Source organism: Diorhabda sublineata, chromosome 8 (assembly GCF_026230105.1).
Source record: "Diorhabda sublineata isolate icDioSubl1.1 chromosome 8, icDioSubl1.1, whole genome shotgun sequence".
NCBI lineage: Eukaryota > Metazoa > Arthropoda > Insecta > Coleoptera > Chrysomelidae > Diorhabda > Diorhabda sublineata.
Window position 1 is genome coordinate 3,183,688 of NC_079481.1, and position 24,846 is coordinate 3,208,533.

General features: G+C 31.7%; 1 protein-coding gene across 4 annotated transcripts in view; it reads left to right on the plus strand.

Moving 5' to 3' along the window:
• Positions 1 to 24,846, plus strand: part of LOC130447935 (potassium voltage-gated channel subfamily H member 8-like) — a 103,761-nt gene that overhangs the window by 68,423 nt on the left and 10,492 nt on the right. For 2 of the 4 annotated variants that reach the window (XM_056784991.1, XM_056784990.1), the window contains exons 5-12: positions 2,548 to 2,786; positions 4,683 to 4,908; positions 5,917 to 6,074; positions 9,281 to 9,500; positions 11,718 to 11,900; positions 13,179 to 13,378; positions 19,466 to 19,715; positions 22,832 to 23,100. In XM_056784991.1, the coding sequence (XP_056640969.1) occupies positions 2,548 to 2,786; positions 4,683 to 4,908; positions 5,917 to 6,074; positions 9,281 to 9,500; positions 11,718 to 11,900; positions 13,179 to 13,378; positions 19,466 to 19,715; positions 22,832 to 23,100 (1,745 nt within the window). The remainder of the gene's footprint in view (positions 1 to 2,547; positions 2,787 to 4,682; positions 4,909 to 5,916; positions 6,075 to 9,280; positions 9,501 to 11,717; positions 11,901 to 13,178; positions 13,379 to 19,465; positions 19,716 to 22,831; positions 23,101 to 24,846) is intronic. The other 2 variants (XM_056784993.1, XM_056784992.1) reach the window with 2 other exon arrangements.

Genomic DNA, 24,846 nt, shown 5'->3' on the forward strand with positions numbered 1-24,846 from the left:
AAGGCCCGGGGCTAAAATAATGACGGGGCCCCCTTAAGGAATTCGAAAACCCGGAAAAATTCACAAAATAATATCAAAACGTTAGATTTGTGGTATCAACACATCAAAAAATACAGAATGATTTCCAAATGATGGGGCCCTCTTGGACCTGGGGCCCGGGGCTATAGCCCCCCAAGCTCCTAGCTTAATCCGACCCTGTTTAAACTCGAAAACCTGAATGTAAGATGAACATTGATTCCTGTATATTTCGTTACATGAGCCAGACAGTTTCCTTTTCTCGACAAGGAGTTTATCAATGTGTCTGACAATTTCACATTTTCCGACTGGTTACTAGAGGGAAACAACCTCAATCCACAGCTATACAGTCGAATCGAGTAATCAACTTGCTTGTTAAAGGAGCTGAGACTGGAGATATATATAAGTCTTGTCTATAAATCCACGTTAACTTGTACGATACGGATATCTAAGTGAAATAGCTCCTGAGGTTTTCGACTGCACAATTTACTCCAAAATATACTTGAAATCGAATTTTTAATCAGTAAGATGCCAAATTAGGTTTGATTATAAAAAAACTGGTTACTAATCTCAGATTGTATCCAGTTCACCAGAGAATTTACTTCGTTAACCATTAGCAGTCTTTTTCTTTTATATAACACGAAACTTTCGAAAACCGAGGGAAGTTACTATTTGCACTTCTGAATAGGGCCAAGAAATTACTAACTTAATAATGTTTCTAAAAACGTTCCTTCTCGTTCGAAAGTCAAAGATAAAGTCTATCTCTGTAAGTCGCGATCACAAAAAAAAACGATTGCTAACTTGTCGGTTAGTAACCATATTTTTATACATTTCATAGAGATCCAACAATTCTATTATTCAAATTATGTGGATTAGTACATGAATAATTTCAAAAGTTATGAATCAATAAACTGTCAAAAAATAGTATGTAATCTTTCGCTTATGGCTGGTGAACTATATGATCGAATTTTTAAATTTAGAAGACGAGAAAAGTCATTAAAAAAATTCTGATTTCAGGAATTGTACCTTCATGATTTTTAATTTTAATTTAACTTTGAAAATAGTCCTTCGCCCGTCTTTATCAAGTTGCGTGTACCATCTTGTAAGCGGTTACCTCAATTAGAAAAATATTCTAAGGTACAAGTATATGGAAAATCTGAAAGAATATAGTGAAATTTAAACATTTTGGAGTATTTATTTCCGTTAGAATTTTTCATTTGAGACAATTATTCAATTAACTAGACGATTTTTAATTAACATCTTTTTTCATCTTTTTAAACTAAAAGAATGGGATTGTAGAATTTTTTTGCTTTGTGGAGCACTTCTTATATATATATTACGTATTATTTTTTGACAATGTACACATTTTAATTATAATATTTCTTTCAAGTTACTAAAAAAAACCAATAAAAATTATGTTATTAAAAAATTGGATTATTCGTTTCATTTGATTGTCGTTTTTATATCAATAAAAGACATTTATTTACCAAAATTATAATTTCCTTTTTTCAGTTGGTAAAAAAAAGTATTTATATTTCAAAAATTTTTATCACTGAATCTTTTTTTGTATGTAAAAGGCGGATGCGCAAATATTTCATAATTAGTTAAATATTCTGTTAGCTTAGACCGACGGAGGAAGTTCCAGAAAATTTTTTAATTAACAATCTTTTATTATGGTGAAATATTGACTTTTCAATTGAGGTACTGGCTTTAGAGGCGACGCACATTGGCGCGCGGAAGGCTACTTTCAGAGTTAGATTAAAATTATAAATAATGAAGGTAAAGTTTAAAAAATCAGAATCAAAAGATAAATTTCTTTCTCGTTTAGGATATTTTTTATATTGCTATTGCTATTATAGTGCTGAGTTGTTCATAACTTTTGTAATTTTTTATGGATAAATAAATTTTCCACAACCAATGATCTAGAGTTCATTCCGAATCGAATGAGTTAATCCACATAATTCTACCATTAGTATGTTGAATGATACTGAGGCAAGCTCTCAGATGAGGCTAATAGATACATATCACCTCACGTATTTGAAAGCAGCACCTTTAACAAACTAATATTAGTTTATATAAATTATTTTTTTATAATTGTAAATTAGTAACAAAAGACACTTGTGATTGCTCCACGGAATATTTGATCAATTAAATCACCCGAAAACGTCTCTCAATGATCGAAGAGAATCATCAGACTCGCACGATTCTGAATACATGATTATAATCATGTCAAAATTCCAATAGAATTGATTGCCAGTAACAACGACGACAGCAGAAACACGACGACAGCACACCACATATTATGTATTCAAAAATCTATAACAATTATGGCAGATAGTAATTAACAATAGGATCAAATTTGAATCAACAGCTATCATCATTTTAACCAAACTTTCACTAAAATCAGCCACTTTTCTAAAATATTAGCAGTGTATTTATGTAGCAAATTATAACAGATGACATACTCTAATAAAAATATTGCCGGTAGACCCAAAAAAGCTTGCACAAACACGACTTTTATTTCTTGTCTAGCACTATTCTCTATGTTCCATAAATGTGCGCAAGTGAATTATATGTTGTGCACAGCGGCCGTTTTGGGGGCGCGCTTCCGAGGTTCTGCTGACTCTTGCCTCCTTGCAGACACTAACGGCAATTTGGATCCAGAAGCACCACATACCAATTATGGACGTCGAAGGTCAAGAGCAGTTTTGTATCAGCTATCTGGTCACTACAAGCCTGATAAACTGAAAGGAAAATTGAAGCTCAATAATGTAAGTATATTTTAAGCATTGCACATTGTCGAAAAATTTAACTATTATTGATCTTTTTGTCACCTGCTATTTGTCCGGTTGGTGCAAATTTATAAGCGTGATATATGAGTAAATTCGTTAATTCAATTCTCCCCTTGTACTTGAGGATGTTTTTGTTGTATTATATTTTGTTCTGGAATAAATTTATATACCTTAAAACAAATATAAGGAGAAACATTTGGGACATATGAAGTTTTACAAACAAATCACCTATTTTATAGACGTTTCACACAAATGGCCCAAGATTGTATCATGAGTTTGGCACAAAACTGGATAATTTAACTATGGTTTACTTAATGATTCATAATTTTTGTGTTGTGCTCGTATTTTTGTAAAATTTTGATTATGTACACTGTTAGTTGTTGTAAAAGTTTCATAATGACTTTCAACAAATGTTGTGCATAACCTTGAAAATCTATTGATGTTACCAAATCCTTAAGGACTAATAAATGGCTGCCGGCTACAAACAATATTGAATTAACTGCAAAAGATTTATTATGAAGTTCAAGTAAAAAAAATTATCAAAGTTTTTGTATACGATATTATATTTAGAAATATATTTTTCCCTTAAGTTTATATTTACCTTATTAATAAACACGTTTTGTTCAGATTATTATTATAATTTGAGAATTACCATATTAATTAAAAAACCCGATTTGTCAACATTTGACTTTTCTTGACTTTTTCTCCTAACAAGATTACAACTGATAAATTTCCAAATTCATTTTTTTTTTCTTAATAGTTCTCAGAATTTTATCTTTTTTGATACTTTATTTTGAGAAATATGAACAAAAACATAAATTTGAATGAATTTATTACTTCTGAGGTAATTGTATGAACTACTTTCAAATAATTTAAATAACGCGCCATTCAAAAATTTTGCTAGTTATTTATAAAGGAAGAGCAAACCCCAGTCGACGTCAATTTGGTGAGAACAAATAACATCGTCCTGATATTTCTAAATAGAGGTGATACATGATTTTACATTTCTAACCCATTGAGTCCAACGAGTGTCAAAACGTTAACATTTTTATCGTATCCAGCATTAACTAGATGAAATTAACTATACAATCTCTTTAAAAATAATAATGTTGTGGAAATATTCTCGCCAAGGACGAAATAAACGAATGGCCGAGGTTATGAATGGAAAAAAAATCTTACAAAGAGATAGCGAATTATAATTTTGAATTTTGAATTCCATGAGTTTAAAAAGTTTTACAAGCTTTAATAATATCATAATCACCGGAAATCTTAATTAATTATTGCCCAGACGATGAATACATAAGTATTCGAAAGCTCGGGAAATATATTAAAGTTTGTCCACTTTGGTGTTTCATTGCCACGTTCCCAATAAGAAACCGCTCTTAATATAGCTGGCAAAGACTTCGTTACAATTTACAATATACAAATATATCCAGACCAACTCATGAACTTATTGTCGATTAGCTGTTAAAAATTTAAAATCATGGTCCAAAATCAAAATGAAAATGGTGAAGGAACATTATAGAAGATGCTTCATACTACAATGTCGAAAAAAGAATATTCTTTCCACCGTTCTACAGAATAATATCAAGCATATTGAAAAAATACTCATACGTCAAGAAGTCACTTTGATTATTGAATTTTGAAAATTTCTACAAGAATTAATATAATTCAAAACCACCAAAAATCTTTATTATTTTCTAGACGATGAATATATAAGTATTCGAAAGCTCGGAAAATATATTAAAGTTTGTCCACTTTGGTGTTTCCTTGCCACGTTCCCAATAAGAAACTACTCATAATATAGCTGGCAAAGACTTCTTTACAAATCACACACACACACACAGTGTATTGCATTAACTAATTTGTTTGTAGAATTTGTTGAGTTCAACTCCTGCACCTCTTCCAGAATACAAAACGGCATCAGTGAAAAAAAGCAGGTTCATTATTTCCCACTACGGCATGTTCAAAAATGCCTGGGACTGGCTCATATTGATAGCTACATTTTATGTAGCCGTGGTTGTACCCTATAATGCAAGTTTCGAGACTGAAAGGCCGTCTGTGATTTTAGATGTATTCGTGGAAGCTTTATTTTTTATAGGTAAGTTATCATTTTTAATATGATATACTATAATCTATAATTAATAAATATCGAGGAGCATCTTAGGAATCCAATTTCTGTCTATACTGAACCTACCAGGTGATCTATTTAGAAAAATTGAAAATCATATCAATAATAAATAAATTCGCATTTATATTAACAAGTTATCAAGGCATTGAGAATCAAAATCAGTGAACAGAATCGATTCAATTAAAAAGTAATTGACTATCAAAAGATCTATCCTTATAAGGTCCTAATAAGAGTAAAAAATCAGTTGTATGAATAAGAATAGCGAGAGGATGATCCGTCATAAACCAAATATGCATGCAAAAGTATTAAGAAAAGTACTTTGAAACAACGCGTTTAAACGTGTCGATTAATGGCTATATAAAGTCGCGACATGTCTTCAAAACTTAGCATGGCGGAACAAACACCTAAAACAAGAAACAAAGGCACGAATTCACTAAACAAGAATCAGACCTATAATGAACTATACATCAGAAACAAGACCAGTAACATCAAAAACGAAACAACTTTTTGAGACCACAGAAATGAAAATTCTCGGGCGGATCTTAGGAAAACACTATTAGACCAAGAAAGAAGAGAAAACATCAGAAGATTGTGTGACGTAGATAACTTTAACGAACGGGTATCACAGCGTAAAAAAAATTGAAGCAAAATATAGGTATGTCGAATGGTAGACGATAGACTGGTTAAAATAGCAAGGTGTAAATCTCCAATTGGAGCACGGATTCGTGGTCGACCATGAAAAAGAAAAAGCGGCAATCTAGAGGCAGGACGAGAAAAGATATCAAAGAACAAACAGGCGCTAGACTTATTAAGGAAGAGAGAAGAAGAACAATCTACTTTGAGTCTCAATGAATAACTACAGTAAGTTTCGGTCTCACCGCTTTTGATAGAATACCACAGACTGGAATAATATATTTTCATTTTACAAATTAGCTAGCTTTCGAACTGGTTTATTAATTTGTCTTCTAAACTTTACAGATATTCTACTCAATTTCCGTACTACATATGTCAATACAAAAGGTGAAGTAGTATCAGCATGGAAAACCATAGCCATAAACTACTTGAGAACGTGGTTTGTTGTGGACTTGCTGGCTGCACTGCCTTTCGATTTTTTATATGCTCTTTATGGTGCTGAAGTAAGTATTTTGTAAGTAGTGATATTTATATGGATATACAGAGTTATAATAAAGTAATGCGCAAAATTCATAAATATTAAAACTATCCCTTTAAAAAAAAATGTAAAAACATGTTACATAATAATAAACTGACAGAATTAATTGAGAACAAAATGAACTTGATTTCGAATTCATGGAAAAGAAACTACATAGCTGAAAGAACTAGAACTTATTAACCTAGTAGAAATATCTGTTTCTATAAACTCATTTGATTAAAACAACTCTTTGTTAGTGACAGTCTTTACAATTGCCGTCATATCAATTTTACTATTATGGCTGTTTCAACCAAAGAAGGTAGAAATTCTATAGTCTATTTCAGAAAGGTATAGAGCAATAAAATGGGGAATTCTAACCCTATTTCAGTTTCAGCTTAACCATTCACCATTAGGGCAATGGTGCTTTGCTGTGTTCACGGTATTATGAGATTAGTAATAAAATGGCGACATTTACACTAACGAAAACATGTTCCAATAATTCTCCACTATCAGTGAATGAAAAACTTATTATTTATACGATTACCCGAATTTTACTGTACAAGAAACTGTCCACCGTTTTTAAATTACTGCGGGGTAGAAAGATAGCAGGCCAAGTGGAACCTACCAAGAAAAGTCCAGGCAGACCAGTAAAAGTTCTTGATGAAGACACCAAAAGTGTGAATCGAAGAAAAGTTCACTCTTTTTCCGTTGATAACTAAAAAACTTTGATGGACCATTTTGAGAAATATGGATTTTGCCTGGGAAAAGCATAACCGTAAAGCACTTTTACTGGAAAGCGATGAAATTGTTTGCTGACGACGAAAATACTCAAGAAGTATGAGGCAGTACAGAACTGAGCAGAAGAAAATCTTTTATCTTGATAAGACGTGGATTAATGATTATACAATAATTATACAATACAAAAAATGTGGCAAGACAAAAATATAACCAGTTCTCGCCAAGCTTTCATGGAAGGCCTGTCAACGGGTATTAAGGTGCCTTCAGGTAAATGGAAAAGACTAATAATCGTCCATAATGGAAGCGAAGAGGGATTTTTGAAAGAAGGTTTGTTAACCTTTCAGTCGTGCCATACAGGAGATTACCACGAGGACATGGATTCGGATGTTTTTGAAGACTATTTTGGTGAAATGATAAAATATCTACCAGGTGATTCAGTAGTAGTTATGGATAACACAAGTATGCATTCTCGATGCATAGAGAAGATTCCAACTTCATCTTGGAGAAAACAAGAAATAATTGACTGGTTAAACACCAAAAGTATTGAATTTGAAGATAATTTGATAAAAAAAGAACTATTATTACTCATATGGGCGCAATTGAAAGTATTTGTAGCAAGACACAACAGGACATTCAAAATGAAAGACGTTAAGCTACTGTTTTATCAAGCCATTAAGGATATGACACCAGAGAACTGGCGTAAAGCAATCCAGCATGTCAGATAACAGTTTCTCATTCTACCATAGTTCAAAAATATAAGTCATGAAGAAGCATGTTCTCTATTTGAAAGGCCTGCTAGAAGCAAAGTAAGTAGGAATGTTGCGACACTATAGTCGTGATGTTTGGAGATTTCTGGATAACCAGTTTGAAGGAAAATGGATTGGAAGTTGTGGATCAATGGGGTGATCAGATCAGAGAATTTAGAATACGTAATGGGACGAATTAGACATAACATTATTCGTATAACTCCACATATGACCCAAAACTCTTTAAATCGGATTTACCATCATCGTGGCTTATGACAGATGATTTTCTGTACGGAATAGTTTTAGTTTAATAGACTAATTACTAATTTGAAAGTTATAACTCAAATTTAGTATCTCTATTTTTATTAATTAATCATTAATCATACTAATAGTTATTTATTATACACGGAAAAAGGTACTGGATTTTATCTTGAGCTGGTACTGGAGGAAGACAAAGAACTGAAAGCTAAAATCTAGTATTTTTCCCCTATTATTATAATAGCTGTAAATTTAATTTTGTGATTTGATTTAAAAATTGTGAAATTAGGGGTTATTTAGGAGTTATTTTCAATAATATAAAGTAAAAAATGTCTGATTCCGAGTTTTCTTGACTTCACCGGAATTAGTAGAAGTATACAATGTAGCGTAACAAAAATAGTTGCCAGCTAAGTCACCGAAAATTTACGAAACGTGTTCAAGATTCATAGAATATAAGATAAAAAAGTATGCAGCTCTTCATTGATTAAAAGTATTTTACAATCCAATAATAACGTAGATGTTTCAAAAGATTTTAAACTAATTACATTTCTGAAACAAAATGAGAATGTTTGCAAGACCAAGAAAGTTACACAAATTAGAGAATTTTTAAATAATGCTCCCCATTTTTTTAAATTAATCAAAACATTAACTGTGGGATTAATTAAAGTTGCTAATAAAATGTAATACAGTAATGCCGGATGTTTTGAAATGTGTAAATTTTGTTCCAACTTTGCCATACATGCAACTAATCTGATGCTATTTGAAATTGTTGGTATTTTGAAAATTTGGTCTGCCGTCCTCAAAGGTAAAAACAACTATGTACCTGGCTAGTATCCCAACCAATATTATAAGTTTTCTTCCAAGAAGCAAAATGACTTTTGGTATTGTTACGCATTGTTTATAATAGCGAAATATTTGTACAGTAACATAAAACCGTCACATATGAATTGTGGCAAATTTTAACTTAGTTTGTGAAACGGGCACAGTGTCGGTAAGTTGAAACAAATTATTGTACGTGTACTTACATGTTTTCAAATAAATCATAGCCCTCCAGAATATGAGATATGTTTTTTGATTATCCGATTGCATCCAAATAATTACACACAAAAAGATAAGGGGGAGAAAATTTATGGAGAACCATAAGCCTCCAAAAGGAGCACCGGAAGAAACGGTATCAGTACAAAAAATGTGATACTTTGAAGAGCAGATTGAACGGTACTGATAATGATAGTAATACTCTTTGAGTATTTTATTCTGAAACAAAATATGAGAAGAAAATTTGAAAATGCAACAAACGAAATTAAATGGAAACATGATGACAGAGAAGGAAAAAACCGCAAGATAACTGGAAAGAAGAAAAACGTGAAGATACAATTTTTTTTTCTATAACAATCTTTCCACTTCCACATCTGGTGAGTTTATATCTTCTTTTTTTTGTAATTTTCTGCAGGATTTGCTGCAAACATCTGGTACCCTATCTAGCTCCCATACACACTTAATTAAACTCACAAGATTGTTGAGGTTAGCAAGACTTCTTCAGAAAATGGACAGATATTCTCAATATAGTGCTATGATACTGACTCTTTTGATGCTATTTTTCACGTTAGTTGCCCATTGGTTGGCGTGTATTTGGTATGTGATAGCCGAAAAAGAAGTTGACACAGATTTAGGTGAGTGAATATCATTTATTTCACATAAAACACACATAATTTATGAATATTTTCATTCACTTTACATTGATTATATTCCATTCCAAGCTTGAAACTGAGTGTTAATATACTGTTGCCTTTCGCTGGGAAATACTTGCTTATTATGATTAAGATTTTGTATTCGCGAATGTGTGTTTTAATGACTTACCGTCATTATTGTAGTCGATACAAAAATGAATAAGTAGTTATTACAAAATTCGCATCAACCGTATACTGGTTAATATAAAAGGTAAGCGTAAAAGTATAAATATTCATGGTGCTTAATAATTCGCAAACACCCGTAATAAGAAATTCGCACGAAAATTGACACGAACGATCCACATTTTTAATGAGGTTGTATGCTCGAAGAAGACACTTCAAGTATTCATAATTTTCAGAAAAAAATCCTTAACAAAAATAATTGGCGCAAAAATATGGAGCTCCAATTCACTATACCTGTGACGTGAGGCAACACATAAATAATTTAACAGAAAAAGAATTGGAATGCTTGTTTTTATCGAATGGCTTCCGGTTTCATCCAATATGAATGCTTGAGTTACTTGCAAAAAATTGTTTTTACAACAAACAAAATGTATCGGAAAATTTTAAGATTCTTGTGGCTGTTCTATCGGAATAAATAGACCACATTTTAGCTACCTTCACTTTATGTTTTCTAAAGTTTTATACACGATGAAGCTCCACCACAGAGTAATAATATTTATCGAAAAAAAAATAGTAAACTAAAACAATGGTCAGTGCATGATAATCACGTGAGCATCCCGGGCGAAACACGGCGAGGCGTTGTTATTGGTCCCAATCAGAGACACAAATAAAGAACCGTGTGGTAGGCATAATTTTCTTAAACATGTCTGACATGGATACAGCTGATGAAGTTGTTGACATTAGCTATACTCCGCCGAAGAAAATAGCTAGAAAGCTTCATTTTAGCGCTAGCCAAACAAATTTTTGTGAATATTTATATAAAAATGAAATGCAATAAAATGATGACAAAACCATTGTTGACGTTATTCCCAAAACGGCAAATATTCCAGGAGTATTTTGTGTTTACCGAATCCCTACCGACCTAAAAAATATCCATAAAGAAAAAAATTATCAATTCAATTGATAATTTTGTGGGCGCAATCAGAAGAATTGTACACGATTTTTTTTCAAAATGAGTTGCCTACAGTGGATAAAGTTCTGGGTAGTTAACGAAGAGAAGGATTTGTGGGATTTTAAAAAATCAATGATTTATTGAAAGAAATGGGTTTTCAATACAGAACTCGAGGAAGAAACAATTCATTATCAGAAAAAGAAATTTCGTGTAAAAATAAAAAAATTATTATCTGAATGAAGCATGGGTAAGCGCTGGACATACTAATGATAAAGTTCAGATGGACATACAATCCTCAAGGCAAGCATTCTTGGATGGACTTTCCACCGTATTAAAGATCCCATAGTAATTTTTCAAAATTTTTTTTTTTATTTAGTGTCACCTATCTGTGTATGTATATGTTTAATCAAATCTAAGTTTGATATTTTGATCTACATCCACTTATAGCACTATATCTTCCCTTCTTATTTGATCAAAGGCTACCTCCAAATCTATAAAACATAAATTTCCTTTTCTTCATTTATAATTTCTCGCTCAATTGTCTAATCCTAAATATCAAACGTAAAAATTATATCACCGAAATATGTATTTCAAATTATCTCCAACTACAGCTAGATTTTACTTCACTAATGGTTCACAGCTTGGAGTGAAGATGGTGCCAGATAACATCTGATAGATAGTATTTAACTACAGAGACCAAATAATAGCGCTATCCAAACAAGATGGTTGTACGCCGCTCTGACGAGACGCAAAACCGTCGAAACTAGTCAGTGTTACGACCTTCTTTCCGCAATTGTAGCCATTAGAGATGTTTATATCGACAAAACGGAAGTAGGTGTCTTCTCATTTGTCGAACGACAGTTCATTATTTCGAGTTCGAACTGATGTATAGGTCAAAAGTAGATATATTTTTTTATTTGGGTACCCTTTGTATATAATATTTAAAGTATCGAAAGCTCGGAATATACAGTATATAGTGTACACTTTAGTTTTTGATTTCCACAGTCCCTCAACAAAAATTATCGTCTTTGTGCCCTGTATTCATGTTTTCGTCTTTTTGTGGTACCGCATAATTTTTATTCCAGGTTGGATTCACACCCTTGCAGAGAGACTCCATTTACCGCATGCCTACAATGTAACTAGCTTAGATGCGTATGTCACAGCACTTTACTTTACATGTTCCAGCTTAACCAGTGTTGGATTTGGGAATGTTAGTGCTAATACTACTAACGAAAAGATTTTTAGTATATGCGTCATGTTGATTGGAGGTAAGTTATAACTTTATGTATACCTAACATAATATGGCATATCACTGCTTCTAGCTAATTGGCTACCAAAATAAAGTAAAAGACAAATTGTTAACTGTACCATATATATATATTGTTTACCAGTTTACCTTACATTTCTGGTTTCAAACCAACTGAAGAGTTTAGAGACAGAAAGACAGACACCAAGTAGTGTTTTTTCAAATTTGATTGGTTTTTTGTTATTTGCTTCCACCTTATTTCTGTCTTTATCAAAAAAAAATTAAAAATAATATATATAAACAACAACAAAATAAAGAAGATTTTTCCTTGACATATGTACGAAGACTTTTCCAACAGGTATCAAATTATTTCAATAAATATGATATTAGGTATATAATAAAACAAACCGTTTTATTATATTTAAATTTAAAAATCCTTGAATCATAGGTAAACACGAAAAAAACTAATTTTCAAAAATGGTTCACGTGCATAGGATCAATAAATAAAATCATTAACAAATTTGGGTGGAATTAATAATTATCTTTCATATATTTAAATGTAACTATGAAAATTTTTAGTGCAGTTAAGACAAAATTTTATTTTTACATTCATGTCGTAGGTGGTCTCTTGATCGATAAACAAATAATTGTGTTTACATAGGGCAAACATCTCAGTATTTAGAAAATATAATAGAAGGTCATCAATACGGTAACAACGATAAAACAGCATTATAAAACCAACTGATCTCTCTATCAGCAAAAAATTGAATTACAAAGATTCATAAATTCTTGAAACGTAATCAAATACAGGAAAAACTGAATTTTTAGAAATGGTTCAAGATGGGATAATAAAGACCCAAAAATATAAAGCAACCATCAATTAAATCATTTGTTTTTGGATTGAAATTTATAAAATATTTATAAATATAACAACCAAGAAAAAATTGATATTTCTTGTTAAAACAGAGTTTTATTTTGATTTTATTTTAATGTTGATATTACACAAATCCAATGTCAAGTCATATTTTGATAAAGACTTTCTTTCAAAGACCGAATTGATTGGAAACGTCAATTTTTAACTGTTATTTTAAACTGATTTTCTATGAAAAGTCATCTAAAATTAAGATTATTCATCGCGAAAACAAAATGCAATTATGGTAATGAATTTAATAATAATAATAATAATAATACGTATCTTGTAACAATCAGTAATTAAATAAATACAATTTCTTATTCAATTATAGCCAACCGTGGTGATGATGGTTGAGTTCGACTTGTAATACGATTTTTCGATTTACAGCTTTGATGCACGCTGTGGTATTCGGTAACGTGACTGCAATCATCCAAAGAATGTATTCCAGACGATCTCTCTATCAGCAAAAATGGCGAGATCTCAAGGATTTTCTCACTTTACATCAGATTCCGAAAGAACTAAAACAAAGAATGCAAGACTATTTTCAAACAATGTGGTCACTAAATCACGGTATTGACATTCATGAGGTGCGTTTTTATCAAAAGATAATATATATTAGTAAACATAATTATCGTATGGTTAAGATAGCGGTATGATTGAATAAAATATCTCTAAAACCCACATGCAACACAAGATTTTGTCCATAATCGGACTTACTTAGGATCAAAATTTCACAAATTTCACATCATATTCACATTTTGTTCTAGTAACTCTTGTCACCAAGCCACGAGTTAATATTAAAGACAGGACGGCATGAGAGAGAGTGAAAGAGCATCGGTTTACCACTGTCTATCTCGCTTTGCTCGCTTTTAAAATCAAAACTTGTTATTCTCCTCTTTTTCTAAACGAAAGTTTGACGTGGTGATCCGATCAGAATAAAGTAGAGAGATATAGATACCGGTTTTCTATCAGCAATTCATGACTACTTGGACACTTGGACACTTAGATACCCTCCTCCAAAGAGTTGTTAAATCCAAAAATCCATTCTAATGCGAGTCAATCAGTCAGAGCATGGTATTTCATATCAGTCTTTTGTTGGTACAATTTCTCCTTTTCCAAGATTCCAGCAATTTGAATAATTTTATATATATATATTGGTTCAGATTGAAACTTATTTTGGAATAAACAATAACAATAAAAATTCCTTATGAATGCGAAAGGTAATAGATAAATCGAAATCGAGTGAAAAATTTTTTAGTTAATTTTTTATTATACAGTGCTTTTCAGATAAAAGTATCCACCTTTAATAACTTTTGTAATACTGGTATTTAGAAAAAATCCAAAAACACGTCAATTTATGTTGGAAGGGGCAAGCATTATGGCTTATTTAAACTTACTGGAAAAGCCACCCCCTCACCCCTAGCAGCATCCCCTTTATTTTTTTAAATTACTTTTCATATTTTTTATGTAAAATTTGGATACTCCTCTTTGAGTTGATTTCAAAAATGTATAATACTTGTAGGTTAAAGTGGTTAGTTTATGATATAAACAATTTTTCTTTTAAGAGCACAAATTTTACTTATTATTTACTTTCACCTTATTTGCCTGTACTAAAATGGGTTGTACAACAGTTCAAACTCTTTAATCTTTTTAACTGTGCTATTTATTCTACTTAAAAAATCCAAACAACAAAAAACTCTACTTTTTATTAAAGTTTGACATTGTCAACTAGAATTTGTAGTCACTATTGATAGTGTAATTTGATACATTATTTATTTTGTTTCTCTGAAATGGTTTACTCTTTGCAAGAAAGAATTGAAATTGTAGGTTTATACTACCAAAATAATAATTGTGCAAGAGCTGCTGCTAGAATATTTAACGAATTACATGACGGAAGACATGCAACTCCTTTCCGAAGATTTACTGGTATTTCAACAAGACGGAGCTCCCCCACACTATGCTATGCCTGTCCGACAATTTTTAAACGAAACATTCCCCGCTCGTTGGATAGGTAGAAGGGGGCAGATGATGGAGTGGCCACCTAGGTCACCGGATTTAACACCCCTAGACTTCTTTTTATGGGGGTATTTAAAAACAAAAGTTTATGCTACCCGACCAGAATCTTTGGATGATTTACGAGAGAGGATAGAAAATGAATGTCGACAATTAAATCCAGCCGTATTAAGCAATGTCAGAGAGGCATTTCAAAATAGATTATACCATTGTATGGAAGTGAATGGTACTCATTTTGAACACTTATTGTAACTTCATAATAAATAGCACAGTTAAAAAGATTAAAGAGTTTCAACTGTTGTACAACCCATTTTAGTACAGGCAAATAAGGTGAAAGTAAGTAAATAACTAAAATTTGTGCTCTTAAAAGAAAAATTGTTTATCTCATAAACTAACCACTTTAACCTACAAGTATTATACATTTTTGAAATCAGCTCAAAAAGGAGTATCCAAATTTTACATAAAAAATATGACAAGTAATTTAAAAAAATAAAGGGGATGCTGCTAGGGGTGAGGGGGTGGCTTTTCCAGTAAGTTTAAATATGCCATAATGCTTGCCCCTTCCAACATAAATTGACGTGTTTTTGGATTTTTTCTAAATACCAGTATTAGAAAAGTTATTAAAGGTGGATACTTTTATCTGAAAAGCACTCTATATATAAATATTGAGAAAAACTACGATTAATTTGATATAATATTAATAAAAACTATGATTAAAATTATCTTTTTTAAATCGTCATGATTTTACATCTAATTTAATTGATAATGGATTTTTAATAAAGAGTATTTTTGACTTCTTGACATAATTTCGGCATTTCGTAATATATAAGTATAATATTTAGTTTTTCGATGTTCAAGCTTGAAAATCTAGGATTATATATCGATCTACAGTATTTCTTCACTATTTACTGGAAATGAATATGCGTCGTAATAACAAATATTTTGCAATATATCTAAAATCGTTCTTTACGGTCTTGTTTCACTTTTTTATAGCAGAACTTGTGAGGAAATTTCATAAGAATATGGAAGCTAATACATCCCGTGAATTTGTTTTAATATTGGACGGCTATTCACACGATTTGTACCAAGTATTGTTGAGCATTTTTATGGTTAGATTTGTCAATCAAAGTTTTAAGTGAATTTGAACACCATTCATACATCAAAAAGTTACTCTCTGTTAAATCGTTTTCGGAAGATTTTGAATAAAAATATCTAATTTTTAAAATAACAAGGTCGTAACTATTGATACACAGGGTCAAAAAAGGTGATCCCGTTTCTAGGATTGAAAACTGAAAAATATTTGAGGAAAAAAAATTCGGAACGCCGTCCGTATTCAAGATAGAGGGTGTTGAAGAAAAAAAACATAAGATTTTACGATGTTTTAGAAGCTGATGATACATCCAATGTACTTGTTTTTATGTCTGACTCTCACAGAAGGCGCTAGTTACACGGTTTGTACCAAGTAGTATTGAACATAACTTTTTCAATATTAGATTTATAAAGCAAAATTTCAAGTGAACTTAAACATTATTTAATTTTACACCAAAATAAAACTCGATACTATGTACCGTTTTCGTAATATTTTGAGTTTAAAATTATGAAGTAATTACCGATGCTGGTATGAAGTAAAGATAAATGTATTAATTAAACAAAAAATATCACAAGATGCAAATTAAAAAAAGGCTAATTACGTAAAATAGAATTCAATTAGAGTAGGTAAACTTTTTCTTTAAGATACGATAAAACTGTGTAATCCAAAGGATTAAAATCGCATGACCGAGGAGGCCAGTAAATCGGAGCTTCTGTATATCTACCAATATATCGATCAATAGAGATCTTCGCTCGTTTAGCGTAAATCTTCTAATATCTTACAAAATCCAGGTAGATATCACCATTTAAATTTCCAGGTAGAATGTGATAACCTATTAATTTGTTACCTAAAGTTTCTGCTCGAAAATTAACTTTAAATGAGTGTTGGTAATGTGATACCCTTTTGACATATGAATTCTCATCGCACCAGTAGTGTTCATTATGGGAGTTAAACATATCTTGTCGCCTAAAAGTGGCTTCGTCCGTTAAAAGAATAAATTTTAGAAAATTTGGATTAAGGGCAGTCCTTTCTTGTAATGCTTGACAAAAATCCACTCTAACCGGTAAATCGTCTGGCAAGAGTCGTCTGTTACTCTATTGTTCATCTTGTCATATTCCTTACGCTAACTGTTGGATTTTGATCAACAGAATTTAAAATCATATCCTCTGTATTAATGATTCTTGTTGTTCTTGGTCTACCAGAATTTATTTTTTTAGGTCTCACATTCCCAGTTTCTGGACAACGTCGTTCAATGGTTCTAAATGTATTTTTACTTGGTAAGTTTCTTTCAGAAAACTTTTCTGCATAACGCGTAACAGCTACACTAGAGTTTCCTAAACACTCGTCAAAGGTTAATAACATGTCAATGTATTCCAAATTTGAGTGCATTTTGATTAACAATATTTAATTTAACAAATAGCTAGGTTTCAGAAATGTAATTATTATTGACTTGGCAAACTCCGAGAAAATGCTATTGTCGTGTAAAATTCGGAGTAAAATAATTATGGGTATGGGTACTAGCTATTGGGGGCCTTAGTATGAAACAAACAAGAGTTTGAGTCCCAGAACCGCAATACATAATCATCAAATTATTGTTTGTTTCATACTATATAAGGCCTCCAATAACTCAGTACCCAGTTATGTAACTTGGAAAAACAAGATACTATACTGATTAGACTGGATTTTTGTTAAACATTACAAAATCACAATATTCCGAAAACGGTACACAGAATCGAGTTGTACTTTTTAAGCGTAAAATTAAATGGTGTTTAAGTTCACTTGAAATTTTGCTTAATAAATCTAATATTGAAAAAGTTATGAGAGTCAGACATAAAAATAAATTCATTGGATGTATCAGCTTCCAAAACATCGTAAAAAATGTGTATATATGTTTTTTTTTTTCTGAATACGGATGGCCTTACGAAATTTTTTTACTGAGCAAACCCCAAATATTTTTCAGTTTTCTATCTATCCTAAAGACGTGATCACCTTTTTTTAAACACCCTGTATATATATATATAAAATTTTTCCATGGAATCTATACAGAATATCGAGATATACCCATGAATTAATCAATGAGAAGCAGTATGAGAAAGAAAAGTCTGAAATTTTTTATCCTCATAATGCGTACTAATTTATAATACTTATTTATTATACATGATTTAAAAAACACTATTTTGTCGCACGCGTTTTTTAGAGCACAAAGAGCGTAGCGAAGAGTGCTATAAAGCCAGGGCCGGATTAAGATTTATAAGGCCCGGGGCTAAAATAATGACGGGGCCCCATTAAGGAATTCGAAAACACGCAAAAATTCACAAAATAATATCAATACGTTAGATTTGTGGTATCAACACATCAAAAAATACAGAATGATTTCCAAATGATGGGGCCCTCTTGGACCTGGAGCCTGGGGCTATAGCCCCCCAAGCCCCTAGCTTAATCCGGCCCTGTATAAAGCAACGAATGCGACGGAATGGTCTTATATAATAAGGGTAATACAATTTTATTTTGTTTGGGCCCTATGTTCGATTTCAAATTGAAAAGTTGTTCGAACATTATACTAACAAAATTATGGTAATTATAATTGGGTGGTAACAATACTAAGTAAACTAGATGAATTGACTCTTCAAATATGAAATAATTCAAAGTTTTTTTAAAAAATACAAGATGAATAGGTGAAAAACGAGATAAAGAATTTATTTGCACACCTCTAGGATTTCGTAAAGCTGCAGAAGAGTCCATAATTTGCTTACAAAAAAGGCGTTGGTGACTGACTCGTTGCCGGCTACCTCGATTATATACAAAGTACATATCTGTGTCAAAATCATCATAACTTTGATGGATTTGGCGATTATTCTACTTCGTTAACGACATCATGGAAAAATATGTTTTTATGTTTTACCCTTAACAGGTTATCATTGCCAACATAATAAAACTAAAATCAACTTATAAAAGTGTAACTGGCGCCCTCTATATAAAACGAAATTCGTGGGATGTATCAGCTTTAAAAATTTATTAATATAAAATTATATTGCAATGTTGCCAGCAAAAAAATTGTATAAATTGTTTTTTTTTCCCGTTACGGATGGCATTGAGAAATTATTTTTTAGTTGCCCCTTATCCTATAGACCTACATGGGAACACTCAGAAAACGTAATGATCATATCTGCTTCATATATTTTTTTTTTCATTTTTTATTTATTTTATTATTTCTTTAAATATTTTTATTCGCAATTTTTATTATAACTCAGTACTTATCCACTGCTCAACTTCAAATCACGTCCAAAAATTTGACTCTAAAAAAACACTCACTGACTCGCAAACAAAATAAAAATGATTTGATTCTAAAAATACAAAAAATCTTCATAAGAATACTCAAATGAATATTATAAATTCTCATAAATACCTCAATTGACATTGAAAAAACCATCACAAATTTATGAATACTAGAGAAAACTGGACCAAATACTGGAAAATGCTTTGGATTGGTACCAAAACGAACTTAATATAATAATACCATACAATAAATGTTAAAGGCTAATTCGAAACAAAATAACCTTTTCATTTCTAGACTTTGAAAGAATTTCCAGAAGAACTTCGAGGCGACGTTTCAATGCATCTCCATAGAGAAATTTTGCAGCTTCCCATATTTGAAGCTGCCTCTCAAGGATGTCTTAAGCTTCTATCATTACATATAAGAACTAATTTTTGTGCGCCTGGAGAATATCTTATACACAGAGGAGATGCATTGAGCTACATCTATTATATTTGTAATGGATCAATGGAAGTCGTCCAAAATAACATGGTTGTTGCAATTCTAGGTAAGGCAAGTTTTATTAATATTTGCAAAATATAATCCTATTTATTCATTGAATTTATTGGTAATTTAATGTTGATTTGATTAAATTAACCTGCATGAAAATGGTAAGGGTCTCACAACTACCTAGATACCTAGAGTTAGCGTTAATTGGTTGAAAAATATCTAGAAAATACATAATCTACAAAGATAGTTTCCTTGAGTGTTTAGCGAAATTTCAAAGTAATAAAAATAGATTTTTGCATTCTTTTATAACTATGGATGAAATACGGGCTCATCACTTCCCGGCAAAGACAAAAATTGAAGCAAAACAATGGGCTGAAACGAGAGATAATTTTTATTGATCAGCTATAAATGGAAAAAAATCAATTTAACTACCCCTCTATAGGATAGTTAGGAAACTAATTTTGGTTTGCTTGGTGAAAAATTATCGCAATACCATCCGTATGCAAAATAAAGAAGATTGAGGAAAAAAATATTTTACCATTTTGTTAATACGAATATGTTTTGGAAGCTAATACATCTCCAGATTTTCATAGAGTGCATAGGTGCTACACTGCTCGTACACTGCTCATACCAAATAGTATTGAAGATACCTTTTTTGAGATGAGATAAATCAAAATAAATCAAAACTTCGAGTGCACTGAATCATCATTTAGTTTTGCATCAAATAAGTGCTCTTCAATGATGTGCAGTTTATGAAGCAAACGTTTCTGAAAAGTGCGGATGATTTCTTTGAGGATTTTCCTAATCAACAATCAATATTGGTACCGATTAAAGATATACCAACTTCAGCTCGACTATCACGAAGCGAATTAATGAAATAGCAGATACTATATTACAACAACAGATCAAAGCCATTAAACAAAATATCGTAACTTTTTTAACGTGTATAAAAGTGTCGATGTTAGTAACAATTCGCAGTATCTTGACAATAACCGTGTATGTAAAGAACTGTTCTGTCTACTTCAAACGACAACAGAAGAAAATATACTAAATGAACTCGTTAAACATTTCAAGGAACGGGACTAATATTTTTTGTGTAACCATAGAGGGCGTACCTGCAATTTGTATTTCTTCGATGGACGATACTGAATCGGGCATCTGTGCGAGCAAGTTATTTTCCATATGAAAATCATTTTGAATCCATATGGAAGCCAGCTAACAACAGAAAATTCAGTGGCGTGTGCAAATTATATTATAAGTAAATTAGACATTAAGGAATAGAAAAGTTTTCGCGGGAAAAACAAGGACATGGTTTCGAATTTTAAAATAATTTTGGAAAAATATAGTTTGACAGCAAAGTCTATGTTTGATTAAAAGTCTTAGAAATTTAAAACATTTTTTAATCGAATAAAACGGTTTTCTATAGTGGCACTTTGGCTTTATTCAAAATTATACATTGGCACCTCTTATTCATTCAGAAGACGTACCAGCTTATTGTGTCCTTATCTGAGTAATTGTTGATTGATCGTGAATGGCCGTTATTTCCTTATTTCCCATTGGTAGAATAACATTTATAAACTCTAGTTTTTGCTGATCTTGTTAATATTTTGAAATTTATCACTGCTTCAATGTCTCTTGCTGCTTTGATCCTCTGTCCAATTATTTTCCACCTACTGAATTTCTTCATTTTTGTTCATAACTGTCATCCCTTTATATAGAAATCTGCTTGTTTCCATTAATCACTTATATCGATAACTGCTAGTCGATCTTTGTGAATTCCCTTCCATTACCAAATATTTATTTCATTTATATGTCCATATTGCATATCTCTTAATTCAAATCTAGCTAAGGCGTTGCGCTTTTCTATTTTTGATCTAATTAAGAATATTACATCGTCCGCATTAGCAATGCAATGGGGTATCGGTTGGTAGTTCCTGCAGTATTAATATAGCTTTCCCTCATGTCTTTTAATATTATATTGAACAGAAACGACGAGAGTAGGTCGCTTTGTCTCAAGCTTCTGATATTAAGCAGTTGCTACAAGTAGTAACTTGTAGCTTTCTCCAAAGTCATGCTCACTAACTTGGTAATCATAATTGTTATTCCAAGGTATTTCATAGCTTCATACAACATTGATCTACTAACAAATTGTAGCTGCTTTAGGTAAGGTATGTGGTACCTCTGCCTTGATACTCCATCCAAAACCCAATTTCAGGAACTCTGCTCTTATACCATTTTTCCGAGAAGACGTTTTTGAATGCTTCATCGATCACGAAAAAGTCTTTGACCGCATACAGCATAATAAACTTGATATAATACATTGGATAAATGAGTTTAGTGAAAAATTTACGATTAGCAGTATTACAATCATAATTCTTATTCCAAGGTATTTCATAGCTTCATACAACATTGATCTACTAACAAATTGTAGCTGCTTTAGGTAAGGTATGTGGTACCTCTGCCTTGATACTCTCCTATAATATCCAAAACCCAATTTCAGGAACTCTGCTCTTATACCATTTTTCCGAGAAGACGTTTTTGAATGCTTCATCGATCACGAAAAAGTCTTTGACCGCCTACAGCATGATAAACTTAATATAATACATTGGATAAATGAGTTTAGTGAAAAATTTATGATTAGCAGTATTACAAATTGTGTAAACAGTTATTTTCGTCTGCAAAATGTGTAGTTATTAAGATGAAATAAGCTGCACAGTTCATTGGGTAAAGTGTTATAAGCTTTCGGTTATTTTGACCTGTTGTAACGAAAAATTTCGACCTATTGTAATAGTATATCACTTACCGAGCGCGGAATGTGTGTTAAAAAAGTGTGTTGCATCGTATAAATAGAAAATACGAAGAAAATGTTGCAAACTCATCCTTAGCAGTTATTTCACAAGACCGATAAAAATTTCAAGTTCAAACATACGCAAAACGATCCCAAGATTACGAATCTCTTCATTTTGTGGTACTATTACCGTGCATTGATCATATAATAATTGTATTTTTGAATTATTATTTTGAAATAAGTGATGGGGTAGTAAATTTGAAAATGATTTCTCTTACAAAACTTTGTTAAACAAATTTCAAGTTATAGAGATAAAGCAAACACCCGGTACAGTAATTGAAATAATTGATATTCTCCATTTGGCTTCTCCACATATTTATTTCCAGGAAAGGGCGATTTAGTGGGAAGCGACATTAATATGCACCTTCAAAACTCATCGAATGGGCCATCAAATGATAATCAAAGAGAGCGTACCGCCGATATTGTGATAAAGTCGAGTAGCGACGTACGCGCCTTAACATACTGTGATCTCAAATGTATACATATGCAAGGATTGGTGGATGTATTAAGATTATATCCAGAATATCAGCAACAATTTGCCAATGACATCCAACATGATCTCACATTCAATGTTAGAGAAGGATATGAAGCTGAGGTGAGTTCCAAATATTATGATTATGCGATAATGTTAAGTAATTTATTCAGATTTAGGCAATGTAGGCGGACTATCGATTTTGTGTTGAATGAGATTTGTTTTCATTGTAAAAACTTACATTTGAATAACTCAGTTAAGATTAAAACTAAAAAAAGTTTGTTCTAGTTGTTGTATGACATTTGATTTTACAAGGTATTTGAAACCAATACATTATTAACCATACCAGAATTTTGATAGAGAGATATTTGGTTTTGTAGATACAAAGAAATCGCTAGGAGAAGCCGTGTGTTTAATGATTCAATGAAATTAATTAAAACTGACAGTGTTAAAATATTCCAGATTGTGGATGAAAAATAACAGCCACATATAAAGACAAAAATATAATTCTAAGTGTACAGAAAGAACCTAAAAATTCAAAAAGTAATACTTAAAAAAATAAATTTCATTCTTATGAAGCATTAACTGAAGATGATTCTGTTAAGCGATTGCAGTTTTTGATCTAATTTAATTTTGTTTTAAATTAATTTGATGTAAATAATTCATCCAAGGATAAATTAGTTTTATCCGTAAAAACAACATTTTGCCTTTACGGAGTTTTAAATCCACACAATTGCCGGTAATTTTCGGATAAAATTCCAATGACAGAAAATCATACATAATATCCACAAAAGCTGTACGTTTGGCGTGAAATATTTAGAGGAAAAATAATTTAACTTTTTTTTATGATAATCACATTAAATAGTTGAGGAAATTCACTACGTAGATGTGAGGAATATCTTATAGGCCAAGCAACGGGGCAGCCTGTATATAGGGTTTCGTGACACAAATCTTAACAGGTAGCGAGTGGTGCCAATCGATAGAGTAAGTTGCCCCCATCAACAGTATACTTTTAAACTCGAGAAAATCGCGCGTTTGTTTGTTATTAACAAAAAACTGTAAATTTTCGGAATTTTTTTTGGTTTTTTATTTATAAATCCGAAAGATTTGTAGGAATCGTTATGGTTGTAATACGAAAGTTGTAGAGAATTGGATAACGAAGAAAATGAGCTGTCGCGCGACTTCGTAGCTTGATTAGAAGCTGAGAAAACCCGGAAAAACTGGAAAATTCTCTCTTTTTTTTAAAAATTCATATCTCCGTCAATTTTTGACGTGGAGAGCCGAAACTTCGCAGAATGATAGAAGAACATATGCGCTTTATGCATGCAAAACCCTGTAACTGTGCGATTATTAGTTTTGCCGTAACGGTTGTTTAAACAAATTAACGCGAAATTTTCCCGAGTCTCCTAGTGACACACGGATCGTTTAAATTCAATTTTGAAAACGGATTTCGAAAGAATGCGACCTCAGCTATACAATGTATATTCTGATTTTTCGAAAAAAAAAAGAAAAACTGTTTCAAATCCGACGTCAAAGATGACCGTTTTTCTTCGCGCGCCGCGAAATAGTCGAAGAGTGGGGGGAGCAGAGGCGGAGGAGAGCAGCGCATATATAGTAATAGCTGCGCGCTGCTTGTAGCATGCCGCCTCATTCGTTTTTAATCTTAGAATTTCTTTGCTATTATTTCATAAATCTCACTGATTTTTTTACGATTGTTAAATAAAATATATGACGTTCGGATTTTTGATAAATTTTTTCGTAAAATATAATTCCTTACGGTATGAATTGTATTTGAATTATTTCTCATTTCGGAGCATCCAATGATCATCTTCCGCGTCTCTTTTTCGGGTCTTCTCTCTCTGTCTCTCT